Source organism: Cricetulus griseus (genome assembly GCF_003668045.3).
Source record: "Cricetulus griseus strain 17A/GY chromosome 1 unlocalized genomic scaffold, alternate assembly CriGri-PICRH-1.0 chr1_1, whole genome shotgun sequence".
NCBI lineage: Eukaryota > Metazoa > Chordata > Mammalia > Rodentia > Cricetidae > Cricetulus > Cricetulus griseus.
The window spans coordinates 84,837,082-84,863,372 of record NW_023276807.1 but is presented as its reverse complement, the minus strand read 5'-3'; the positions used below and the strand labels follow the sequence as shown (position 1 = coordinate 84,863,372).

The 26,291-nt window shown below is 37.5% G+C and overlaps 1 protein-coding gene across 6 annotated transcripts in view; it reads left to right on the top strand.

The window, feature by feature from the left end:
- Positions 1 to 26,291, top strand: part of Wdpcp (WD repeat containing planar cell polarity effector) — a 269,428-nt gene that overhangs the window by 179,179 nt on the left and 63,958 nt on the right. For 5 of the 6 annotated variants that reach the window (XM_027388051.2, XM_027388053.2, XM_035452090.1 and 2 more), the window contains 2 exons: positions 814 to 877; positions 23,441 to 23,543. In XM_027388051.2, coding sequence (XP_027243852.1) covers positions 814 to 877; positions 23,441 to 23,543 — 167 coding nt within the window. Of the gene's footprint in view, positions 1 to 813; positions 878 to 1,227; positions 1,288 to 23,440; positions 23,544 to 26,291 lie in introns of those variants that run through there. The other variant, XM_027388055.2, reaches the window with a different exon arrangement.

Below are 26,291 nucleotides of genomic sequence, written 5' to 3'. Positions count from 1 at the left end.
AATGTGTGGCCCAAACCCCGTTTGAAGTGTTTGCAATGTGCATTATGTAGAGGCACTTCACTTAAACTCAAGTTTGTTCTTATACATTATAGCTAACAATAAAACTTCTGTAAAGAAAATTCTAGCTCGATGGTGGTAGCACATGCCTTTACATACCAGCACTGGAGAGGCAGAGCAGACTGAGGTTGAGGCTAGCCTGATCTACAGAGCAAGTTTCAGGATGGCCATGGCTACACAGAGAAACCCTGTCTTGAAAAACAATAACCACAGCAAAAACAGAAAATTCTAAAAAGAAATAAGATCATTGAAAAGAGCGCAAAGTGGTATCTTTTTAAAAATTAGAAATAATTTGTTTTGTTCTTTCAAGTTAGCTAAGAATATTTTTTAAAACTTAAAAATGTGAGATTTTATTTAACTTTTATCTAAGAAACCAAGGTGTGATTATACAATGTATCAATTACTCTTACCCTGTTATATTCTTTATATCCCCATGATTCTCTTTCAAACCCCAATAAAGTAAAAATTATGAGGACTTCATGTCTAAGTTTTTATCTTCCCACATTTGGCGATATCTCCTTTGAGTTCCATTTGTCCAGAAGTCATACTCAGGCCTCCCAGGCCCCTGTGGTCAGCTCCTCCCCAGTGTCAGAACATGTCATATTCCAGAAAATCCCAGTGGGCCAGACCCTTTCTTTTGGAAAGTATGTCCACATCAGAAGAATGCATATAATACCAAATTAATATATAAAACAAACCACTTTTCCTTTTTATATAGCTTTCTTCACAACTAACACATTTCTACCTTTATCACAGGTACCGGAGATTTGAAAAAGCCTTTCTCTTAGCTGTTGACATTGGTGCTCGTGACCTGTTTATGGTAAGTCATTCCCAGGATGATTTTTGTGCCTTCAGTTCTAAGGCTGAGTAAGTTGTCAGCTTTTGTGACCATTAAAAGGGATTAGTGTCATTTGTAGCCTTAGACACATGGAGGGGAGGCATTATTCCACCATGGCTTGCAGCATTGCCTTCGTGACGCTGGTCAATAGCTATCTAGTATCTTTTGACTTGTTGACATTTTCCTTGCCAGAGCCAAAGGATCTTTTATGTTTTCAAAGCATTTATAATTCTTGAACTTTTCTCCCCATGAACCTTGATGTGCAGGATTGACACTTTTCCATCTATTAAGTTTAAATGTCTTTCTAATCCTTGCTTTGAGCACACTTGCAGCTGCAGAAGGCAAGACACAGGAGGAAATGTGTCCCAGAGATCTGAAAGTACTGTTGGACCCTCAGGTTTCAGCGAGAAGTAAGAAATTATGAATGCTTTACTTGTACTTTGGCATAGCTAGAGAAAAAAGTGAATCTACAGGTGTTGAGTCCACTGCACTCTTGCTCTGCTATTTGTCACTTGCCCAGTGGTGACATTGCCCAGCTTCTTACAGACCCTGTGCCCACTGTCAGGTTCCTGGCTGTTTGTTTTTGAGATTGTAACTTAATTACACTTCTATCTTCCTTTTCCTCCCTCCAAACCCTCCAATCTCCCCCAACCACTTATCCCCCCTCACCCTTGTTCCTGTGTTATGAGAACTTTCACCCCAGTGAGGTCAGATAAACAAAGTGGGAATTTTGTTGTTATCAAAGAAACAGTAAGACAAAGGTTTTTGCTGTTCTTTTGCACTGTGAAGATACTGTCCAAGTGTTGCTGTTTCCTATGTATGGAGTTCATCACCTTAGGTCATTTGTGTTTCCATTAACTTTGGTATTAAAATTCTAAATTACAGATGACAAAATTTAAATTTCTTATCCTCAAATCAATTGTACATCCATTAATCATAAAAAGTAGTAATTGCTTTCAAAAGGATAAACACTACACTTTCCATCTTTGTTTTGCTTCTACTTGAGAAGGCATGTCAGTATATTGACAAAGGTTTACTATTTTCATCACAGTCTGCTGCAGACAGCACAGTGTCAGAACTTTCATTTCTGATTTGACTGACCTTTTCTTCCTGCCTGTCTTCTCACCTCTGCTACGTATTATTCCAGTAGAGGTATATCGTTCTCCTCACTCCCATTCCTCTCCCATCTTCCCCCACTACTTCCTACTCCTTGTCTTCCTCCTCCTTCAACAGGGTCTTGGTATATAGCCCTGGCTATCCTGGAACTCCCTGTAGACTCTCTGAGTGTGGGATTAAAGGCATCGGCCACCAGGCCTGGCCCATATTTCTTGTTTTATGCTGAGAGTCCCATTTAGGGGTAGAGGGCAGGTAAGAACTATGATTAGAATTGTAAATTTTTTTGGCTGGGCAAAATTTCTGCAGGAATATTATATTCTGTAGTTAATTCCTTTATTAATTAGTAAATATAATCATCAAAGACACCTAAACTATTTTCATATTTGTTTCAGCATTTTAATCTGTTTAACCCAGTACCAATTTAGAGAAAGTCTTTGTGTTCCTTCAAATCTCCTTAATCCAAGAGATTTTCTACTGATGGATTAAAATAGAGGAGATGATGACTAGACGCTCAGTTTGGAAAAGTACAGACATTATTCGGAGTGCACATTTTCACTCCTCTATCTAAGACATCCCCTTTAGCCAAGGTCTATTTTAAGGGATCTCAAAATACAGAATGTTGAGGCCTTGGAGCTCTGTTTAAGTTTATGAAAGTAATGTGTACATTTGAGACTTTATGTTGAAATTATCTAAAAGAATTTATCATGTTTTCCTATAGATTGATTCTTACTGTTTAAATTTCATCTAGGAGAGGTTCATAGCCTATATTCTAAGAAATACTACCTCTTTTTAAAAAATGAAAGTTTATAAAATAAGCAGGATTATCTCTACTTGCAAAGGATTTATTATCTTTAAGCCATCCCTTCCTAAAAGATTAAAAATAATACCAAAGAGACCACAAAAAAAGAAGTATCTCTGGCTGGAGACATAGCTCAGTTGTCAAAGTGTTTGTCAAGGTCTTGGGTTTGATCCCCACAACTCATAAACCAGGTGTGATGGGGCACTCCTGTAATCCCACTTGTGAGGTGGAGGCAAGAGGACCAGAAGTCAAGGCCATCCTTGGTTACACAGCAATTTTGAGGCCCATCTGAGCTATGTGAGACTGTCTCAAAGCAACAACCAACAACAAAACCTTAATGAAACAGAAAACCCACCAACAAAAAGGATCAGTTAACCTGAAAACAATTCTTTTCACTTTAGCATCTGGTGGTGATAAACAGATCAAGGCATACAACATGACAAGAAAGGTAATGGGGCTCAAAAAGAGACAACTGAGACTAGAGGGCCCAAAGTGTGTAGCGTAAGTTCTAATAGGCCTTAATAATAAAAGCCCGGAGTCAAATGTAGAGGTAAATGCTGTAAGATCAGAGAGACAAAGGAATAAGCCACAGCCACACCTTACCTCCTCAACTTCACAGTGGAAAAGAGACTAAGCTCCTGTCTTCTCTTGCCTTTATTCCTCTCTCTACCTAGCCATATCACTTCCTGTCTCTGTACAGACCTCTAGACCTCTATGGTTAGCTTGTGGCGAGCTTGCGCTCTGATCTTCAGGTAAGCTTCATTTGTTAGAGCACAAACAAAATATCTTTAAAGCTGTAGGAACATGACAAAGGATTGGAATCAGAAGAGTGATACGATCATGATTTTGATCAGGAGTCTGCAAGCTTTTTCTGGAAAGGACTAGGTAGTAAATATTTCACTTTGTAAGACTGGAAGTTACTGTATAGCTAGTCAACACTGCCATCATAGAGTGAAGGCAGCTGCCACAGTGTACAAACAGTAAGTGTGGGTGTGTTCCAGTAAAGCTTCATTTACAACAATTTGAATATAATAAAAATTTCAAGTGTCGAACAACAAAAAAACAAACAAAACTGTGATTCCCCACCACCACCACCACCAGCCCAGTGCTTTAAACTAGAAAAAAAAATCTTTAGTAACATTTGGCTGCATTCCATAGTTATTCTCTACCTCATTTAGAGGGAGACCTGAGGCTGCGGTGTGGAGAATAAGAGGGGAAAAGCCAGCTTTCAGGGTAAAGGGTTAGGGTAGAAGAGTGCCCTCATACTGACTTTTAAAAACAATACTCAGGGCCTGTTGATTCAGTTCCAACCCCAGCTATTGGCTGTGTGGCTTTTGTATAGTTTATCTAACACTGTTTCCCTCCATTTTATTGTTTGTAAAATGGTAACAATGCATAAATTGCCAAAGTATGAAATAAGTTAACATATTTGAAGTACCTGGCATACTGTAATGACTTGGTAACCAGAGCTTCTAGAATGTTTTTCCTATCACTCACCTTTCAAATCTTTGTAGAGTATTTAATTGTAAGATGTGTGTGTGTGTGTGTGTGTGTGTGTGTGTGTGTGTGTGCACTCACACGTGTGTGCATGAATGCGTGCATGGGTGTGTGCGTGTGTGTGTGTGTAAAAGATTATTAATTCTGTGTTTCTGACAACTTGAAATTTGTATATTTTTAAAATGTCTCTACTTGGTAACTGAGAATCATTTAAGAAAGCCTTGTTTCATAGTCTGTTCTGCTAGCCACAATATCTTTGAAAATAGATTGATATGTGTACTTGAATTAATCTATAGTAATGTTAGCATTTGAAAACACTGCAAAAAAGTTTCAGTGAGTAATGTTGATGGTCTAGTATTCTTCATAACAAAGAGTGAATGTACTGATATATAAATAAATAACTAGAAAAGAGTAAAATACCAGAACTAAAAACCAGCACAAACCACAACAAGGCATTTCAAAATACCAAAATTACAAATAATCCATAACACAGAAAAATGTTCAAGGTCATTGGTCATGGAACAGTGGACTAGGACTCTTGAAGCAGTTCAGGGAACAAGCATCAGTAAGCTTTTCTCGAGATTCTTGTCAGAAAATGTTTGACTATACGTAGACAAATATTTTTATGGACTTTCTTTTGTTCCATAGTTCTTTCTTTGTGCCAGGATAATTGTGGCTTTCTTTGAGAAAGACTTATAGTTAGTTTTGGAATTGGGTTGCTTTATATATCTGAGATCCTTTGGGATTGCCTGTGAATTTTAGGATGCATTTTTCTGGTTTTGCACAGACATATCACTGAATCTTTGATAACATTAAATTGATCACTTTAGGTACAACTGACATCTTTTTGTAGGGTTTTGTTGTTGTTGTTTTGAAGTTTCCCTACATGTGTATGCTGCATGTTGAGGCTTTTTTCATCCCCTTTCCCACTTCTTTTTTCTTCATAATTTTATTTCTCCTTTTATATCATATACACATCTAAGACTTTATGTATCTCTATAAAATGTGGGAACCACAAATGAGAGAAAACATACTTTGTCTTTCTGAAATTTGCATGAATTTTGCATGACATATCTGTTTTCCTGTAAACAATATGATTTCATTCTGCATGGTCTTGAAGGTTGATGATGCTCTCTGATATGTTGTGGGTTTTTGTTGTTGTTGTTTTGTTTGATTGATTGGTTGATTGGTTGATTCATTTCCAGAATTTCTGTCTGGTTCTTTTTCAGTATCTGAATTTCTTTACAGCAGTTTTCCTTGATGTTTTAATTTTTTTTCTACCAAGTTTACTTATTCTTTCATCATCTTTGGTATTTTTCTTATCTAGATTTTCAATTAATTTCATAACTTTCTTCTTAAGGTTTCAAATTGGCTCCCTACTTGTTCGTTGCAGTCTTCTCTGTTGTTGTTGATCCTCTGTCAGGGTATAGAACTCTGACCTCTTTGTCTCGAATTTCAGCTGTCTAACCACTTGGTTCTCCATTACTGAGAAGTTGTCAGCTTAGGAAGGGTCTCAGAGGAATGCCATCTCGTGGTTTTCCGCTTATTTTGTTGGGTTTTGCATATCTGTTGGAATGTATATGTCCTCCAAATTGTAGTGACCCCTTCCCACCACACATACTTCTTTTCTCGCAATTTTTTATTTCATGTGAATCCTGATGGGTTGTCTCTGCTTATATATATAATCACGAGGAAAGCCAACTGCAGTAACACTGTCACAACTACAATAACTTCACAGCAGCCTCAAGATTTTAAAGAAATGATGAAGAAATTGTTTTGTTAGGATTCTTACTAGAAACAAGAGCTATCTGCAGAAGAGGGGACAGAAGGAGTGGTGGAGACAGAGGACACCGGGAGAACAAGGCCCTCTAAAACAACCTTTGAATATCATGTGAACTCACAGAGACTGAAGCAGTAATCACAGGGCCTACTGGGTCTGCACCAGGTCATCTGCATGTAACACTGTAGTTTTCAGCTTGATACTTTTATGGGACTGCTTTCATGTGTGAGGGAGTGGGTCTTTTATTCTTGTGCCTGCCCCTGGACCTTTTTTACTTTTCTCTTGTCTTGGCTTGTCCAAATTTGATATGATGGTTGTTTTATCTTATTATATCATATTTTATTTTGTTTTGTTGTTATCTTTTAGAAGCCTGTCCTTTTCTAATGAAAGCTAGAATAGGGAGTAAGTGCAGATGGGAGAGGAGGTGGGGAAGGACTGGGAGGAGTAGTGGGAGGGGAAACTTTATTCACATTACAGTGTATGAAAAAAGAATCTATGTTTGATGAAAGGGGATAGACAGGAGCTATAATTAAAAAAATACAAATTTGGAAAGTTGAAGAAGTTGGAATTCAAAGGTCCAAATTTTCAAAAAATTCTTATTAGGTTTAGGAGAATATTCGATTGTTTTTAAAAAATGTAAATTAACTTGAAAAACAGATGAATAGAAACCATCCAATCTAAAAAACAACAAAATAAAACAACACAACGAACAATCTGAATGACTTGCAGAATTGGAGTCATTTACATAGTAGAAGTTTCATGAAAGCATGGCCTACAGATTCAAAGGTCCCAGTGAACTTAGATACAAGAAAGTTGTTCCCAGGTATGTCCTATCAACACAGGACAGCAAATAGAAAAGCCTTCACACAGAAATTAAAAATAAATGCTAAAAATACCAGTAATTGTTGTGAATTACAGTTACCCTCAATAGAAACTACAAAAATAATGGAGTATCTTTTAACACAAAAAATATCCAGTGAAAATATTCATAGGTGAGAATAAAATAAAAAAATAATTTTAAGTAAACCAAAGATAACAGAATGCAACACCAACATGTCTACACTACAAGAAAAAATAAATGAAGGTTTGGGTAAAAAGCTTAAATCAGAAGTTACATAGACACTAAAGCCTTGGAAATGAGAAGCATGTGAATTAACAGTCTTTTCATCTTACCATTCTTCGAAGCATAACTGACACAGGGAAATTTAAATGTTTGAGATGTCTATGTTTATCCTCATTATAAAACATATGGACATATTAGCATATATCAACATGGTACCCCCAAAATGTATAGTTTTATGTGTCGATTTGTGTGTGGCTAGCTTTTTAGGATCCACATTCTTTTTCTTTTTTTTCTCCATTTTTTATTTAAATTAGAAACATGATTGTTTTACATGTCAATCCCAGTTCCCTCTCTCTCCCCTCCTCCCCTGCCCCCACTAACACTGCCTATCCAATATCAATTCTGCTCCCCAGGGACAGTGAGGTCTTCCATGGGGTGGTCTTCAGAGTCTGTCATATCCTTTGGGATAGAGCCTAGGCCCTCCCCCATGTGTCTAGACTGAGGGACTCTCCCTCTATGTGAAATGGGCTCCCAAAGTCCATTCCTATGCTAGGGATAAGTACTGATCTACTACAAGAGGCTCCATAGATTTCTGAGGCCTCCATACTGACACCCACATTCATGGGGTCTGGATCAGTTCCATGCTGGTTTCCCAGTGATCAGTCTGGGGGCCAAGAGTTCCCCCTTGTTCAGGTCAGCTGTTTCTGTGGGTTTCACCAGCCTGGTCTGGACCCCTTTGCTCATCATTCCTCCTTCTCTGCAACTGGATTCCAGTTCAGTTCAGTGTTTAGCTGTGACTGTCTGTTTCTACTTCCATCAGCTGCTGGAAGATATTTAAAGTAAAATTTGCGTCATTAACATTGTGTTTATTACATGTAAAAATGAATGATGCTAACATAGGAAGGGCACATGGAAATATACTGGTATATAGTTGGTACCTCTTTCCTGAAATGGTATGGTCCTACGTATAGTATGACAAGTTAAAATTGCTGGATGAAGGCTCTAGGATGGCATATAAGTTAGTCATCAATCTCATTATCAGGGGAGGGCATTTAAGGTAGCCTCTCCACTGTCACTTAGATGGTTAATTGCTGTCATCCTTGTAGATCTCTGGACATTTCCCTAGTGCCTGATTTCCCTTTAAACCTATACTAGCTCCCTCTCTGATGGTATCTCTTATTTTGCTCTCCTCTATTCTTCCCCCTACACAAACTTCCTGCTCCCTTATGTCCTCCTCACCCCCTCTCTTCTCCCCTTCTCATTCTCCTAGCTCCTTCTCTCCTCCCCCCATGCTCCCAATTTGCTCAGGAGATCTTGTCCCTTTCCCCTTCCACAGGAGACCATGTATGTCTCTCTCAGAGTCCTCCTTGTTGCCTAGCTTCTCTAGTGGTGAGGATCCACATTCTTTTAAAACGAAGATATTTAAAGTAAAATTTATGTCATAAACATTGTGTTTATTACATGTAAAAATGAATGATGCTAACATAGGAAGGGCACATGGAATTATACTGGTATATGGTTAGTACCTTTTTCCTGAAATAGTACGGTCCTAGGTATAGTATGACAAGTTAAAATTGCTTATTTTAGCAAACAGAGGGTTTTCTTCTAAGAAAAACTCAGTATGTATGTAGCTTTCAAAAGTCAATACAGAAAATTTTAAAAATTAAAATATTCTATCTAAAAACAGAAAAGGATAAAATAAAATGAGTTGCAAGATTTTAATTTTAAGTCCAAACATATGCATTAAGTTGAATACAAATAGATTATACCTTCCAGTTAAAAAATAAACATTAGTTCTTTTTAAAGTTCAGAGGCTATCAGACCCAAGGCAGGTTGTAGTTATGCTCAATGTGTAATTTTTCACTTGTATTCAGGATATAATTTATTATTGTAACACAAATAAATTAAAAGTAAAAGTATATAAAAATAGTAGAAAAAGACTACAATAAAGTCAGTATGGAAACAAGGTAGTAATTACTAGAGATAATGATTTCACAGCAGCCACAAGGTTTTAAAGAAAAGATAAACAAAATGTCCGGATGGGTATTCTCATCAGAAATTGAAATATAAACTTAGAATATCAAACATTCAGAAAAAAATTATAAAGTTTGAGCACAGAAGCATATAATTTCAAAAATTTATAGAAACATTTCCCCTGTAGATATGTATAATGATAAGAGTTTAGTAAAAAATGACACAACAATAAACAGTTTTATACAAGATAACTGAGCTTCAAATACTTGAAACAAAAGTTGAGAAACTATAAAATATGGGTATAGTTATTTGTAGAGGAAGTAGGCAGAAATGTATGAATATTTAAAATATGTGAATCAACTTTTCTTGATGTTTTGGAAGCTACAGAATCCAACATTATTTTCTAACAACTGCAGAATTTACGTTATTTTCAAACATATGTCATTTGTTCAATAACTGCATATTGGTCCATATGATAAGTCATGAAAATCTAAAAAGTGTTACATGAAACAAAAGGAATTGAATTATAAATCAGCAAGTTCACAAGTATTTATAAATTAAATAGCAGTTGTTTAAAAACAACAACAACAACAACAAACTCTTCAGAAGAAATTGAAAAAGAAATTAGGAAATATCTCAAATGAATTCGACAAGAACCACAATGTACCAGAATGTATGGGGTAACCATTAATCCCTACATGTGTAAGTAAGTAAGTAAATAAATTCAACTGTAAAAATAACACCTGAATTACAAAGTCACAGTTTAGCAAACATTGTGTTTAACTGATTAAGGCAAAAGTTACTAATGGATTCTATGACTAGGGAAAGGTTCTGCAGAAATAAGCTACTTAAAGGTTCTCAGAGTAATTTTCAAATATTATAAAAAGTGTATATTATTTACAAAGGGAATGAGAGTAACTGTCATGGATAACATTGGCAAACACTATGTAATTCTAACAGTTGTAACTTGCTGGGTGTGATGGTGCATTCCTGTTATCCCAGAGCTTGGGAAGTAGAGGCAAGAGAATCAGGTCATCCTTGGCAGTATAGCAAGTTTGAAACCAGTCTAGACTATGAATGCCAAAGTAATATTATAACAATAAAACAAAAATGGAACAAATGAAAATAGTTTGCTACCTGGCATAATAAGCAAGGATACAACATCCTGCCTGTGACTTTCCTACTAAAAAGGTAAAACCTGAATCCCAAATTGTGGATCATTCCTACAAGTAGCCTGTACTCTTAAAAATGCCATGCTCACATAAAAGAGAAGACCAAAGGAGATTAAATATCATCACTAAATGCATCAAAAGTTGGTCTGTTGGGCATAAAGAGCAGCCGAGAATAGTTGAAACTTTGATTTTCTTTTTTTTTTTTTTGTGGGTGTAAATTATCAGTGCTAGTTTCATTGTTTTGTGGTTTTATAGGAAATGTAAAGTCCTCTCTAGTAGGTCCGCAACTTTTTCTCAAATAGTTCAGAAAAAGTAAACTTTGAGCTGTACTTGAAACTTTGTGAAAGCTTGGGGTTGCCTTTAAAATACTCATCTTCACTTACTGCCACAGCTCTGGATTCTTCACTGCCCATGCTGTCTCTAGGTTGAATCTGTGTGGGTTGAAAGCCTATTGCTCTGTTCACAAAATACTGCTTCTAACTTCCTGTCTTTAGAACATTATTCTGGGTTTGAAAATTCAGGTAGCCTCTCCAAAGCAATTATTACTGTAGCAGAAAAGATAATTGTTTTGCTATCCTCATTGTATACTCATAAAAGCCACCCAAGACTGCTTCTGTGGCCCCATCTTGAATGGCATGAAGATGAGTGTGCCTTCTAAGCATTCTCATGTTGGCATCTCTAACTACCTTGGCCATTGGCACAAGGCCAGTTGGAATGTCAAATGTACCATCTGATAATGCTATAAAAAGACCTATAACTGCTGCTCTCCAGCCATCTGTGCCTTCCCTTGGCATAATACTATTGGGTAGTTTGTCTTCCATTGGCATAGTTTTTGTAGGGCGGCTTACATCTGCTGTTCCTAGGCACTTGCTTGGTGATCAAGTTGACATAGAATTACTTCCTTGGCACTGTTTTTACATAGAGAAGTTTTATACCTGCTAACTTCTGAAATAAGCTCAGAATTTAATTCAGTATAATTGTAATTTTCAATGTTATGAATATATGTGCCATTCTGGACTTTAATGACTCAAACCTATCTTAGACTTTCAAGTTGAAGTTCTAATTGGAAGTCTCCACTCAGAACAGTTGACTAATACATGAATTACACTTTCTTTAAGATAGTCAGTTGAGTACACAGAGTAAATCTCTCTTCTTCTACCAAATCTATGGGGAAAAGTGTGTGTGTGTGTGTGTGTGTGTGTGTGTGTGTGTGTGTGTGTGTGTGTGTAATTTCATACCTTGAATCAAAATAAGAATACTTGATGGACCCAAAGTTGTGAGAATCCACTGAGACTGAAGTCAGACAAAGTGAGATTAGTAAAATAGGCACCAAGAAGACTGCTACCAAGTTTGGAGGAACATGCCCCAGGGACAGGATACTTTGAATAGAAAAGTAGTTGGGGCAAGCGAGGATGGATCCTCGGGATGCTTCAATATGAACATGAGGGTGAGAAAGCGGAGAAAATCACAAGAAGTAGAAACTGGGTCAGCCCCAGTTATGTTAAGGAAAATCGGGTTATGAGTATTAAGAATTTAAGGATATTTGGGAGGAAAAATAGAATTGCATATGCTATGGACTGAATTGTATCTTTTTCTTCCACAAAATTCATGTGTGTAATTTCTGACCACCAATATAACTACATTTGGAGGTAGAACCCTTAAGGTGGGAAATTAAGGTGTAAGGCCAGTGGGCTAGGTAATCATCCAATATGCTGTCTTTGTGGGTAGAAGAGACATCAGAGAGATGAGTGCAGAGAAAAAGTCATAATGGATACATCAAGACGGTGTATCCAAGTACAGGCCAAAGAGAGGCCTCTGGCCAAGCCATGCCTGCTGCTAGTTTGGTTCCCATCTTCCAGCTGTGAAAAAATCATTTTCTGTTAAGCCACCTTGTCTGTAATCTTGAATTTGAACAACTTTACCTCAATAATCCAAATGTTGTTCCTTTTAGAACAGTAAATAGTAAAACTTAACAAATAAAGTGATAAACTTTTTAAAAACAAATAAACAATCAAAGGAAATAATTAGAGGTAGGATGAATACAAAATACAAAGGAAGATGTAAGGAATGCTTATTCATCGGTGGTTATAATGGCCAAAGGGACAGTCTTTTAGGAAGAGTGCTAATCCATTTGTGAAGGTGGGCTCTCATGACTTAATTTTTAAAAGATTTATTTATTTATTGTTTTTTTTTTTTTTTGGTGTGTGTGTGTGTTTGTCCCAGAGGCCAGAAGAGGAAATCAAATCTAATCTCTTGGAGATGGATTTGTAGGTGGCTGTGAGCTGCCAGATATGGGTGCTAGGATCTGAGAGACAGAGAGGCAGAGAAAGAGACAGAGTCTCTGAATTACTGGGTGGTTTAGAACTTACTGTGTAGATCAGGCTGGCCATGAAATCATAGAACCCTGTGTCCAAAGTGTATGGTGACTTCAGCTATAGGGACTTACTTTCAAACTCTAGGACGCAACCAGGGGCAACAGCAATAGCATATATTGTTTGGTGACTCTCTTAGACTGTCCTGAACAACAACTCAAAATGGAGGGGTTCTTATGCCTGGTATTGGGGTATTTATTAGTATATGTCTGTTGGGGGAGAGAATTTCCAAGCAGCATAAGTCTATTATAACTGTGTATGTATATGTACACTTATATGTATAATATGTAATTGTATGTAGCAAGAAATCCTTATGGCTCTTTCAGACATCCTTGGTGCTGGTTTCCCCCTTCTTCCCCTGCTTCTCTATTCACTTCCTTGCTCCTGCTTCCCTAGACCCATTTTTTCATTTCTCCTGCCATATTACTTATATCCTAATATTCCTCTAACACTCTCCCTAATCCCTCTGCCATGGTCAGTTTTCATTTCCCTGATTTCTTCCAATACTGAAGGGCATGTCCTCACGTCTGATGATTTGAAGTTAGGACACATATGGGAGAGAACACAGTGTTTCTTTCAGGGTTACCTCAGTCAATATGGTATTTTCTAGTTCCATCTACTTATGTGCATATTTAGTGATTTCATTCTTCTTTACAGCTGAACAGAATTCCATAGTGTATATGTACCACATTTTCATGTTACCTATGTCAGTCAGTTGATGGACACTTTGGTTTCCTTGCCATGTGAATAGAGGGACAATGAACATGGTTGAGAAACTGTGGAGTAGAATGTCAGGTACTTTGGGCAGATGCCAAGGAGTGGTATAGCTAGATCATGTGGTAGATTTATGTGCAGTTTTTTGAGACTTCTCCACTCTAACTTTCATAATAGCTGCACCAATTGGCCCTCCCTCCACAGTGAGTGAGGGTTCCCCTTTCCTCACATCACCTCCAGAATTTGTTGTCACTCTTTCTTTGATATTAGTCATTCTGACTGGGGTGAGATGAAATCTCAGATTTGTTTGGTTTTGCATTTACCTAATTTATAAGGATGATGAACATTTACATGATATTTCTTAGCCACTTTTTCTTTTTTGGAGAACTCTTTGCTCATTTTCTTTTTTCAGTTTTTTCTTATTTTAATTAAGAATAGTTTTATTCATATAATATATTCTAACCACAGTTTTTCCTCTCCCAGATCTTCCCTACCCTCACCCCAATACACCCAATACACACCCTTTGTTTCTCTTTCTTATTAGAAAACAAAAGGGCAACAACTAAAACAAACCAGAATAGGACAAAATAAACAAACTAACATGGGGAAAAAAGAGCCAGAGAAAAAGCACAAGAAATACATATGGATGCAGACACACACACACACACACACACACACACACACACACACACACACACACACATTCACTTACACAGAAATCCCATAAAAACACAAAATTAGAAGCCATAATATATAAGTAAAACTGTAAGGTAGAAAAATGACCAGACATTATGAGACAGAAAGCCTCCCAAAATGCCATTGGTTTAGTTTTGTGTTGGTCATTACTGCTGGGCACTGGGCCTGCCCTTCAGTGTGGTTTCTATCTACTGTGAGACTGCTGGAGAGGTTGTTGGCTGGAGATAGCTTCTGGTTTAGGGATGGGGCCTTGTGCTTACTACTTTTCTCAGCATGAGGGCTCCATCACCTTAGACCTGTGCAGAGCTGTGCTTACTTCCCCAGTCTCCATGAGTTTCTATGTGCAGCAGACCTGTTGTGTCTAGAAGGCCTTGTTTCCCTGGTGTTTTCCATCCGCACTGGCTCTTACAATCTTTCCTTTGCTTCTGCAGAATCCATTGAGCTGTGAGGGGAGGGATTTGATGGAGACATCTCCTTTAGGACTGGGTGTTCAAGGTCTTTCACTCTCCATACGTTGTATAAGTGTGGGTCTCTGTATCTGTTCCTGCCTACACCAAAGAAAGCTTCTTTGATGGTGGCTGATTAAAACATTGATCTATGAGTATAGCAGAGTGTCATTAGGAATCATTTTATTGCTATTCTCCTTTAGCAGACTTGTTCTTAACCTGTGGGGTCATAACCCTTTCATAGAAGTACACAAAGACCATCAGATATTTACATTGCTATTTATAACAGTAGGAAAATTATAGTTACGAAGTAGCAATGAACATAATTTTATGGTTGGGGATCACTACAGCATGAGGAACTGTATTAAAGAGTCACAGCATTAGGAAGGTTGAGAACCACTGCCTAATAGAAGAGTAGTATTTGGTTTTTCCCTACATCTATGGCCCATCTAGTCTCAGGTTCTTGACCACCTGAACAGCGTCAGGCATTGGTTTCATCTCATGGAGTAAGCCTTAGTGATTGGTTCCTCCCACAACTTTTGTGCCACTATTGCACCAGCACATCATGCAAACAGGTCAGCATTGATGGAAGGGTTTGTAGCTGGGTTGGTGTTTACCTTCCTCTTCTGGTATGCAGAATACCTTCCAATATCACGAACACTTGTTAGTAGGGGTGAATCCTGGCCCATTTTCTTTAATGAGTCATTTGTATTTTTAACTCTTTGCTTTGAATTCTTTATATATTCTGGGTATTAGTCCTCTGTCAGATATATGGCTGACATAAATACTCTCACATTCTGTGGGTTTCCTCTTCATTTATTTTATTGTTTCTTTAGCTATACAGAGGCTTTTTAGTTTTATGTAGTTCCACTTGTCAACTGTTGACCTTAATGAACTCCTATTCAGAAAGCCCTTATATCTATGTCACATAAGATACCGCCTTTTTTCTTCTATCAGTTTCATTGCTTCACTTTCTTTTTCTTTCAAGACAGGGTTTCTCTTTAAATCTTTTTTTGTTAAAGACAGGTTTCTCTTTAAATCTTTTGTTGTTTTTGTTTTTGTTTTTGTTTTGCAAAACAGGGGTTCTCTGTGTAACAGCACTAGAAGTCCTGGAACTCACTTTGTAGACCAATGTGGGTTTCTTTCTCTGTGTAGTTTTGGAGCCTGTCCTATAACTTACTCTTTAGATCCGGCTGGCCTTGAACTCACAAAGATCCACCTGGGAGTAAAGGTGTGCTCCACCACTGCCCGGCTAATGGCTTTGTTTTCACGTTGAGGTTATTTGTCTATTTGGAGTTAGTTTTGTGCAAGGCGATAGATAATAGCATTGCAATGCATGTGACCATCTCATTTCCCAGCACCATCTGTTGAAGTTTGCTACCTTTTACTCCATTGTATATTTTTGGCATCTTCGTCAAATATCAGATGCCTGTACTCATGTTTGGGTCTTCTATTTTGTTTCCTATAGGAAACAAATCCTATTTTGTTTCCTATAGGAAACCTATCAGTTCCTATGCCAATACCATACTTTTTTTTATTAGTATGGCTCTGTAATATATCTTGAAATCTGGAATGTTCACCCTTCTAAAACTGTCCCTTTGGCTGAGTATTGATTTGGATATCTAGGCTCTTTTGTAGTTCCAAATTAATTTTAGGGTTTTTTTCCTATTTATGTGAGAATGAGATGGGAATTTGATTGGGATTGCATTGAATCTGTAAACAGTTATTGGTAGAATGGTTTAGCTTTGATAGTTTGGCTGAATCTAGAAATTTGTCCATTTCTTTTACAGTTCCAACTTAATGGAGTACAGTTCTTTTAAACATTCACTTACCATTTTCTGATTTTTTTATGTCTTTTATAATGATTCCTGACTGTTAACTTGGGCCATCTTTAGTCTGTCATTCTTGTCTTTCTTCTCAAAGAACCTGATCTTAGGTTTGTTGGTTTTTTATATTGTTTTCTAGTTTATTAATTCATGCTCTGGTTTTTGTTATTTATTGCCATCTACTGGGTTTAGACTTGATTTGTTCTTGACTTTCCAAATTTTGAACTGAATTATTAAGTCATTTGTTTGTGCTCTTTCTGATTTTTTAAATGTAAGCACTTAAAGCTATAAATTTCCCTCTTAGGACTGCTTTGAATGTATCCCAGAAAGTTGTGTTATACTGTGTTTTCATTCTCATTTAGTTCCAGGACTTCATTTCTTTCTCTTTTTTTAATAATTTTTTATTAATGGAAAAACAATCATATTTTACATACCAATCCCAGTTCCCTCTCCTTCCCATCCTTCCATTCCCCCACTAACCCCCCAACCCCCCCACACTCCCCAAGGATAGTGAGGCCTTCCATGGGGGAATCATCAAAGTCTGTGATATCATTTGGGGGAGGGCCTAGGCCCTCCTCCTTGTATCTGGGCTGAAATAGGGGATGGGCTCCCAAAGTCCATTTGTGCACTAGGGATAAATGCTGGTTCAACTGTTAGAGGTCCAATAGACTGTCTTGGCCTCCTAGCTGGCACCCACATTCAGAGGGCTTATTTCGGTCAATGCTGTTTTCCCAGCCTTACTACTGGGGTCTGTGTGCTCTTAGGTCAGCTGTTTCTGTGGGTTTCTCCAGCACAGTCTTGACTGCTTTGCTCTTCCCCTCCCTCTCAACAACTGGATTCCAGGAGTATGGCTTAGTGCTTAGCTGTGTTTGCCTGCTTCTGCTTCCATCAGCTACCGGATGAAGGCTCTATGATGGCAATTAAGATAATCATCAATCTCATTATAGGGGAAGGGCAGCAAAGGCAGCCTCTCCACTACTGCCTAGATTCTTAGTTGGGGTCATCTTTGTGCATCTCTGAACATTTCCCTAGTGCCATATTTCTCTTTAAACCTATACTGGTTCCCTCTATCAAGGTATCTCTTTTCTTGCTTTCTTCTATTCCTTCCCTGATTCAGTGTTCTTGTTCTCCCCACTCCTCTTCTCCCCTTCTCTTTTTCCTGCCTACCTCCCTTCTCCCCCCATGCTCCCAATTTGCTCAGGAGTTATTGTCCCTTTCCCCTTCTTTGGGGGACCATGCGTTTCTCTCTTAGGGTCCTTGTTTCTTAGTTTCTCTGGTGGTGTGGATTGTAGGCTGGTAGTCCTTTGCTCTATGTCTAATATCCATATCTGAGCGAGTTCATACCATGCTTGTCTTTCTGTGACTGGGTTACCTCACTCAGGATGGTTTCTTCCAGTTCCATCTATTTGCCTGCGAATTTCAAGATTCTATTGATTTTTTTTCCCACTGAGTAGTACTCCATTGTGTAAATGTACCACATTTTCTCTATCCATTCTTCAGTTGAGGGGCATCTAGGTTGCTTCCAGGTTCTGGCTATTACAAATAATGCTGCTATGAACATAGTTGAACAGATGTCCTTATTGTATGAATGTGCATTCTTTGGATATATGCCCAAGAGAGGAATTGCTGGATATTGAGCTAGACTGATTCCCATTTTCCTGAGCAACCACCATACTGATTTCCAAAGTGGTTGTACAAGTTTGCACTACCACCAGCAATGAAGGAGTGTTCCTCTTTCTCCACATCCTCTCCAGGATAGACTGTCATTGCTGTTTTTGATTTTAGCCATTCTGACAAGAGAAGATCAATTTACATTTCCCTGATAGCTAAGGATGTTGAGTACTTTCTTAAGTGTCTTTCAGCCATTTTAGATTCCTCTGTTGAGAATTCTCTATTTAGTTCTGTATCCCACTTTTAAATTGGATTGTTTGGTGTTTTGGTGACTAGCTTCTTGAGTTCTTTGCATATTTTGGAAATCAGCCCTCTGTCATATGTGGGGTTGGTGAAGATCTTTTCCCATTCTGTGGGCTGCCATTTTGTCTTGTTGACTGTGTCCTTTGCCTTACAGAAGCTTCTCAGTTTCATGAGGTTCCCATTTATTAATTGTTGATTTCAGTGTCTGTGCTACTAGAGTTATGTTCATGAAGTGATCTCCTGTACCAATTCATTCAAGGATACCTCCCACTTTATCTTTTAAAGGTTCAGTGTGGCTGGATTTATGTTGAGGTCTTTGATCCATTTGGACTTAAGTTTTGTGCATGGTGATAGATAAAAATATATCTGCAATCTTTTACATATCAGCATCCACTTATACCAGCACCACTTGTTGAAGATGCTTTCTTTTTTCCATTGTATAATTTTAGCTTCTTTGTCAAAAATCAGGTGTTTGTATGTGTGTGGGTTAATATCTGGATCTTCAATTCAATTCCATTTGTCTACCTGTCTATTTTTGTGCCAATACCAAGGTATTTTCAGGACTATAGGTCTAGAATAGAGCTTAAAGTCAGGAATAGTGATGTCTCCAGAAGTTCCTTTATTATATAGGGTTGTTTTGGCTATCCTGGGTTTTTTTGGTTTTCCTTATAATGTTGAGTATTGTTCTTTCAAGGTCTGTGAAGAATTGGGCTGGTATTTTGATGAGGATTGCATTGAATCTGTAGATTGCTTTTGGCAAGATTGCTATTTTTACTATGTTGTTCCTACCTATCCAAGAACATGGGAAATCCTTCTATTTTCTGAAATCTTCTTTAATTTCTTTCTTTAAAGACTCAAAGTTCTTGTTGTACAGGTCTTTCATTTGTTTGGTTACCCCAAGATATTTTATGTTGTTTGTAAAGGGTGATGTTTCTCTGATTTCTTTCTCAGCCCATTTATCACCTGTATATGGTAGGGCTACTGATATTTTTGAGTTAATCTTGTATCCTGCCACTTTGCTGAAGGTGTTTATCAGCTGTAGGAGTTCCCTGGGAATAGTTCTTAAGAAACGGAAATATGTTTGCTGACACAAGCTTTATGTACAGGGAAGACTTAGGGTAGTAAGAAGGGACAGAGGTTAAACTTTAGGTTTGTGGTCAGTTTACCTCAGCATTTGACATATAGTAAACATTCTTGGCAATTTCCTACATGTATACATATAGTACATTCTCAACACATTAACCAACCCCCCCAATCCTCTTCCTCCCCTACCAAGCCCAGCACCTCCTGTATATAAATGCCACTCTTGCTTTCATGTCTTGTTTCATTTGTTAAACACTATTTTATTAATTCTTTGAGAATTGCATACAATTTTGAACATATTCACCCTCCTTTTTTTAGTTTCACTTTTATGGCCCATTGAGTTTAACCATGAACCAGTTTAACCTGTCCCAGTATGGGCATGGGTGTGGAGCGAACCACCAGAACATAGAGGATTAACACTACTGAAGAAATGCCTCCCCTGCCTCAGCATCTATCAAAAGCCTGTAGTTCTCTAAGGATGCACAGGCGCCATGAACCCTCCCCCATCTCTGACACGGTATTGACAGGTCCAGTGCAAGGGCCATGTCATGCCCAGATGACAGTGTTTATTGCCCTCCCCCTATTACCTGGCTTTTGAATTCTTTCTGCCCTGTCTCCTTCATGTTCCTTGAGCCTTGGAAGGGCTAATATTGATCGCCCATTTAGAGTTGAGTAATCAACAGTAATTTAGTATCTGTTGTAATATTTCCTCTTTTCATCTCAAATTTTATCATTATGGGTCCTCTTGCTTTTGGCTAATTTGGCTAAGGAATATTAATTATGTTTTTATTTTCAAAGAATTAATTCTTCTTTAATTGATTCTTTATATTGTGTTTTTTATTCTATTGTTTCTATTTCATTAACATTTGTCTTTGTGTTAATTATTTCTCCCTTTCTACAGCTTTTATGTTTGTTCTGGGTTCTGGTTTTCCCAAAGGACTTAAGGTATACTATTATTTATTTGAATTATCTGATTTTTTTGGTTTTTAGTTTGGACACTTACAGTTATAAAGTTTCCTCTGGTTTTATTATATACCAAATATTTTGATATGTTATGTTCTCATTTTCATTCAAATCTAGGAATTTTACATTTTATTCCTGATTTCTTTAAAGGCCCTTTCATCATTCAGCAGTACATTGTATAAACTCAGTGAGTTTCTGTAGTTTCTCTTGGTTTTTATTTGTACCATTCCATTGTGGTAAAATAAAATAATGGAACTATTGAAACTTGCTCTGTGTCCTAATATATGAACTGTTTTACACAAAGTTCAGTGGCCTGCTGAGAAGTATATTCTTTTGTTTGGGCACAATGTTCTGTAGGTATCTGTTAGGTCCAGTTGATTTGTGGTGTCATTAAACTCCATTGTTTTTCTAATTTTTATCCAGATGACCTGTCTTTGAAAGTAGAATATTGAAGTTACCCACTGATGCTGTTTTGACATTCATGTGTGACCTGATAGATCTAGTTATATTTGTTCTATGAAATTAGTTTTTCCTGTGTTTGGTACATATATTTTTAGAGTTGAAATGTCTTCTTAAGGATTTTCCCTTAATATGAAGTGACTCTCTTTATCACTTCTGGCTTGTTTTTGTTCCAGGTCTATTTTTTCCAGGTAGAATTAGCTATGCCTACTTGTTTCCAAGTTCCACTTGCTGGAGTACTTTTCCCATCTTTGTTCTCTAAGCTGCTGTTATCTTTGATAATGAGAAATACTTATTGAAGGGAGCCTGGTATGGTTTCTGGGTACCCTTTTTCCTTAAGCTGTGTATCAAGTGCTCTCCTCACCTATGTATCACTAAGCCTTCCATAAGCCTTTCATTGGTGAAATTTAAAATATCATAAATTATGTGCACTGAGTACAATTTTTTTTTTTTTTTTGGTTTTTCGAGACAGGGTTTCCCTGTGGCTTTGGAGGCTGTGCTGGAACTAGCTCTTGTGGACCAGGCTGGTCTCGAACTCTCAGAGATCCGACTGTCTCTGTCTCCCGAGTAATGGAATAAAAGGCCTGTGCCACCACCGCCCAGCCAATTTTTTGTAATCCAGGTTTACAAATATGAAAAGATTGGAGCTTTCTGGGAGATATAACAGTGGTGTTCCCTAACCTCCTAATTTATCATAAAGGGTTGATTTGTTGGTGCTGATCTATGGTGAGACTTTCCATATTTTGAAAATCTTTGTAAATACCTTTCCACCTGTATGTACTGGTACTGCCAAATGCCAGTATGCATCCGTGAGACATGGCTTTCATTGAGTGCATTTACAGGTTGGGAGGCATTTTTAGAATTCTATTAACTGAAAGGCTAGAATGTCTTTAGCATGTCATTACATTGCAAATCATTTCCAGTAGAAGCTCCTCAATTGCACACCAAATGGATTTTGGAATATGGAAATTTTCTCTACACATGCATATAGGCCTGACAAACATTGCTCTGGTTTGAAATTAGAATATATTTGTGGGAATTTGTGTAGGAATGAAGCTATCACTTTGAAAAACACATCTTTTGACAGTGCAGGCCTGACATGACTTGCAGTTCAAACAATTTTAGTTCTCATCAGAATGATTTTATCACAGTATGCTTCACAGGAGCAATTCTCCCTTGTAATTTTAGTTTAAAACATTTTCAAGTCTGCAGCTAAAGCTAATTCCACAGCCCTTCAAAATTGATGAACAGTGGTTGAACACAGATTTTTCAACCATTTAAAAATGCAGAAGCCATTCTTAAGTTGAGGAATGTACCAGCACAGGTTAGTCTGGTACATTGAACATAGTTTCTGACCCCTGACCTCTAAAGTCTTCAGGAACTGTGTTCTAAGTGTATGTGCCAAAGCTGTGCAATCGATTATTAACTTTTAGACTCTTAGCCAATGTGTTAATTCCCTGATGTGATGATTCATTGCACATTGTGCATATATCAAAGCATGACATTTTATTTCCTGTAAATTCATATAATTCAAAAAATAAGAAATTAGTTTTCAATTTACATTTATTTGAATAATATGAAATATCTTTGTATAATTATAGGACATTTGTATTTATTCATTATAGACCGCCAGCTTATATTCTTTTTTTCCATTTTTATTGCAGTAGAATTTTTATTCCAATGACCATTCTGCACACTACAGAACTCTTTTCAGTGGCTGTGTTTACTGTGCTTACTCAGTGTAATTTCTGCTGCCTTCCTCGTTTACCCAGCACTTCTCCCACTGGACAGACCTGCCTTCCCCTCAGAGTGGTTCAAGTTTTGCACACATATGCACAGACATCATTCATATGCTGCTGCTTCTCCCAATACAAGTCTCAAAAAGCCTTCAACATTCAGATCAAGATCAACTCCTTCCCTTTAGCTCCAGTGTATACAAATAGCTGCCATTAAAATATATCATACTTTTTATAATTAACAACTGGCCTATAATGATCTGTCTCTTTACTAGATGGAAAAAATTGAGAATGGAATTATGATTCATTTATATTAGTTGTAACCTAACTGAATTTAAAAAAAAATGTAGTATTAATATTATAGTCAAGCTCTCTTGGAGCCAGTGCAATGATATGAACTAGTAGGAACAGATATTTGAAAGGCAGAATAAAAAAGGATCATTTGAGTTTAAGAGTTTGAAACCAGTCTGGACCACATAATGAGAGACAGAAACAGAGACAGATAGACACACACACACATACACACACACACAGAGAGAGAGAGAGAGAGAGAGAGAGAGAGAGAGAGAGAGAGAGAGAGAGAGAGAGAGAGAGAGAAAGAGAGAGAAAGAGAGAGAAAGAGAAGAAAGGCTCCCATAGCCACTGAATCCTCAAATATACATACAAAGGCACAACTAAGGTTTTTATTTTTAATAAAACTTATTGTTGATTATTATAAATATACTCTTTTGCCTTATGGCTTAAAATAGTTAGTTACAACTCTGTTCTCTAAGAAAAATTAGCCTCTGCTAGTAAAGAACTCTGATAAATTTAAAAAAGAATATTCATTAGCCATATCTATTTTATCATCTGAACATTTATTCCTCTCAGACTCCACTTTGAAACTTAGTCTAGACTACTTTTTAATCAATCCTTTGTCTTCTTTGTTTCCAAAGGATATTCATTACCTTGCCCTGGATATGGGTGAACTGGCCCTGGCTGAAGTGGCAAGAAGAAGAGCATGTGACATTGATGTCGAATCTGTATCCTCTGGAATCGGTAGGGGCTAATGAACTTTGTTAACGTGCTTTGGTCGAGGGGCTGGAGAGGTGGCTCAGTGGTTAAGAGTACTGACTGCTCTTCCAGAGGACAGTTCACAACTGTCTGTAACTCTAGGTAATCTGACAGCCTCTCACAGGCATACATGCAGGCAAAACATCGACACACATGAAATAAAATAAAATATACTTAAAAGTGCTTTGGATCTAGGGGATTCTTAATGTCATTTCTATTGTGTTTATAGGGCATAATTGATTTATTTGAATTACTCTTTGTAGAACACAGTGAATTTAAAAGCAAGAATTATTAAGCTTTGAGAAATAGTAGAATATTCTTAAACAAGATGCAGTTTTAAAAGAAATTGATAAGTAGCAATAGCCAAGGTCAAACTATGTAGCAGAATGTAAAACCATGTTCCTCTTTTTTATTTGCATTTTATTTATTATTATTATTATTATTATTATTATTATTATTATTGTTCATGTGTGTGTACATGCATGTGTACACCAAAACACATGTGTGGAGGATAGAAGACAGTCTGTGAGAGTCATTTCACTGCTTCCTCTGTGTGGACCCCAGGGCTTGAACTCAGATCGTCAGATTTGTCAGCTGGCACCTTTACCCACTGCACCACCATACTGTTTCACATTGCTTATTTCGTGAGATCTGGGGAGTGCTGTTATGAACCAACTTACATAACCATTTACTGGTACACAGATGTGTCATATATTAAAATAATTCTCTCCCTTATCAGGGTATTTCAGGGTTCATGTTTATACTTTTTTTCATAGCTGCTAATGTCACTGTGTAGTGTAGTATTCTAAAGATAGACCCAAAGCCAACACTGACTCTTAAAGTCCATTTAAACTTTATAATGTAACAAAATGAAAGATTTTATATATAGTTAACAAAATGAAAATACATCTGCACGTACTCTCTGTTTCTAAACCCAGCTTGTCTAATGCTGCTGAGTGTGCCAGTATTGACAATTGGACACCAAAATTCTTATTCCTCTTAGTTGTTCTATTCATAGACGATGGAAAAGACCCCCAGGACTATAGTAGACATGGTTTCACATGTCTGTAATTCCTAAACAGTTTTAGAAGATTCCCACTTTGGAAGTACTTGAAAATCTTCCCCAATGAGTCATATGAGGCTTTGGCTTTGTGGTATTTGCATCCAAATGCACCACATCTCAGCTTCTTTTAAACCCTACCACCATCAATTCTAGTCCTCAGGATGTAATACTTAAGGGGACAAAGCCACAGAACCAGGACAAACCAGTTAGAGATTCTGATTTTGTAGAGTTTAAGTAAGGGAGAAAGAGAGTCATTTTTGACATGATATAGCACAGCCGTGTGGTTAATGCCCATAAAACATAAAATTAACCTCAGTAAGAATTACATGGTAGCAGTAAGGTATAAAATATTTTATCTCTTCTATTTTTTTCTTGCTTCTCAGTACTGAGAAGCAAGTACTGTATGCTAAAATTTATATTGCTTATTAGTATGACAAGAGGAGCTAAAATAAATAAAATACAAAGGATGATATTCTATATTTTTTTATTTCTGGACTTTTTTTATTTTTACAAAATTATGATTTCACATGTCAATCCCTTCTCCCTCTCTTCCCGTCCCCCCAACCCCCCACTAGCTCCCTCCCCCCTCTGCTCCCTATAGAGGGTAGGGTCCTCCACGGGGGCTCCCCAAATTCCACAACATATCCTGGGCCAGGCCTAAGCCCTCCCCCATGTGTCCAGGCCCAGAGAGCATCCCTTCACGTGAGATGGACTCTCAAAGTCCCTTCTTACACCAGGGAAAAATACTGATCCACTACCAGAGGCCCCATAGGGTGCAGAGGCCTCCTCATTGACATCCACTTTCAGGGGTCTGGATCAGTCCCGTGATGGCCTCCCAGACATCAGTCTGGGGTCCACATGCTCCCCATGCTTGTTCAGGTCAGCTGTTTCTGTGGGATTCACCAGCCTAGTCCTGACCCCCTTGATCTTCATTTCTCCCTCTTTGCAACTGGGTTCCAGAGTTCAGTTCAGTGTTTATGTGTGGGTGTCTGCCTCTGCTTCCATCAACCACTGGATGAGGGCTCTAGGATGGCATATAAGGCAGTCATCAGTCTCATTATAGGGGAAGGGCATTTAGGGTAGCCTCTCCACCATTGCCTAGATTGTCAGTTGGTGTAGAACACAGGATGGTGACAGAGCTGAATTTGGACTTTGACACTTAACTGGTTGCTACCATGACAATGGGTAAGGAATTGACCTTCTCTGTGCCTAGTTTTCTTGTATACAACACATTCTTAATAAGTACTAGATTATAGTTATAATAGCTATAGTTATATTTATATAGTTATACGTATTTATATGTATACATTCACCTATATAGTTATAAATTATAGATCAGCATGGGATTGAGTTTGTTAATTCATGCTTTGAACAGTGACTGGCAAAGAATAAGTTTAGTTATAGTTAGCTATTAATAATGCCTTTGAAATTAAAACGTGGTGTGTATTTGTAGTAAGAAAAATTCTTGAATTACAAGCTACAACACCAGTAAGATACAGGTGTTACTAATTTGTTTTTATTATACACCAATTCTACCTTGTTATGGCTTCACATTATTTATTAAATATGGAATATGTTGTTTGTGTTGCACGAGAAGTGTGGGCATCCTGTAAAGAAGACTGTGACTGTGTTGTTTGCAGTATAAGGTTGAGCAGGCAGGTTGACTTCAG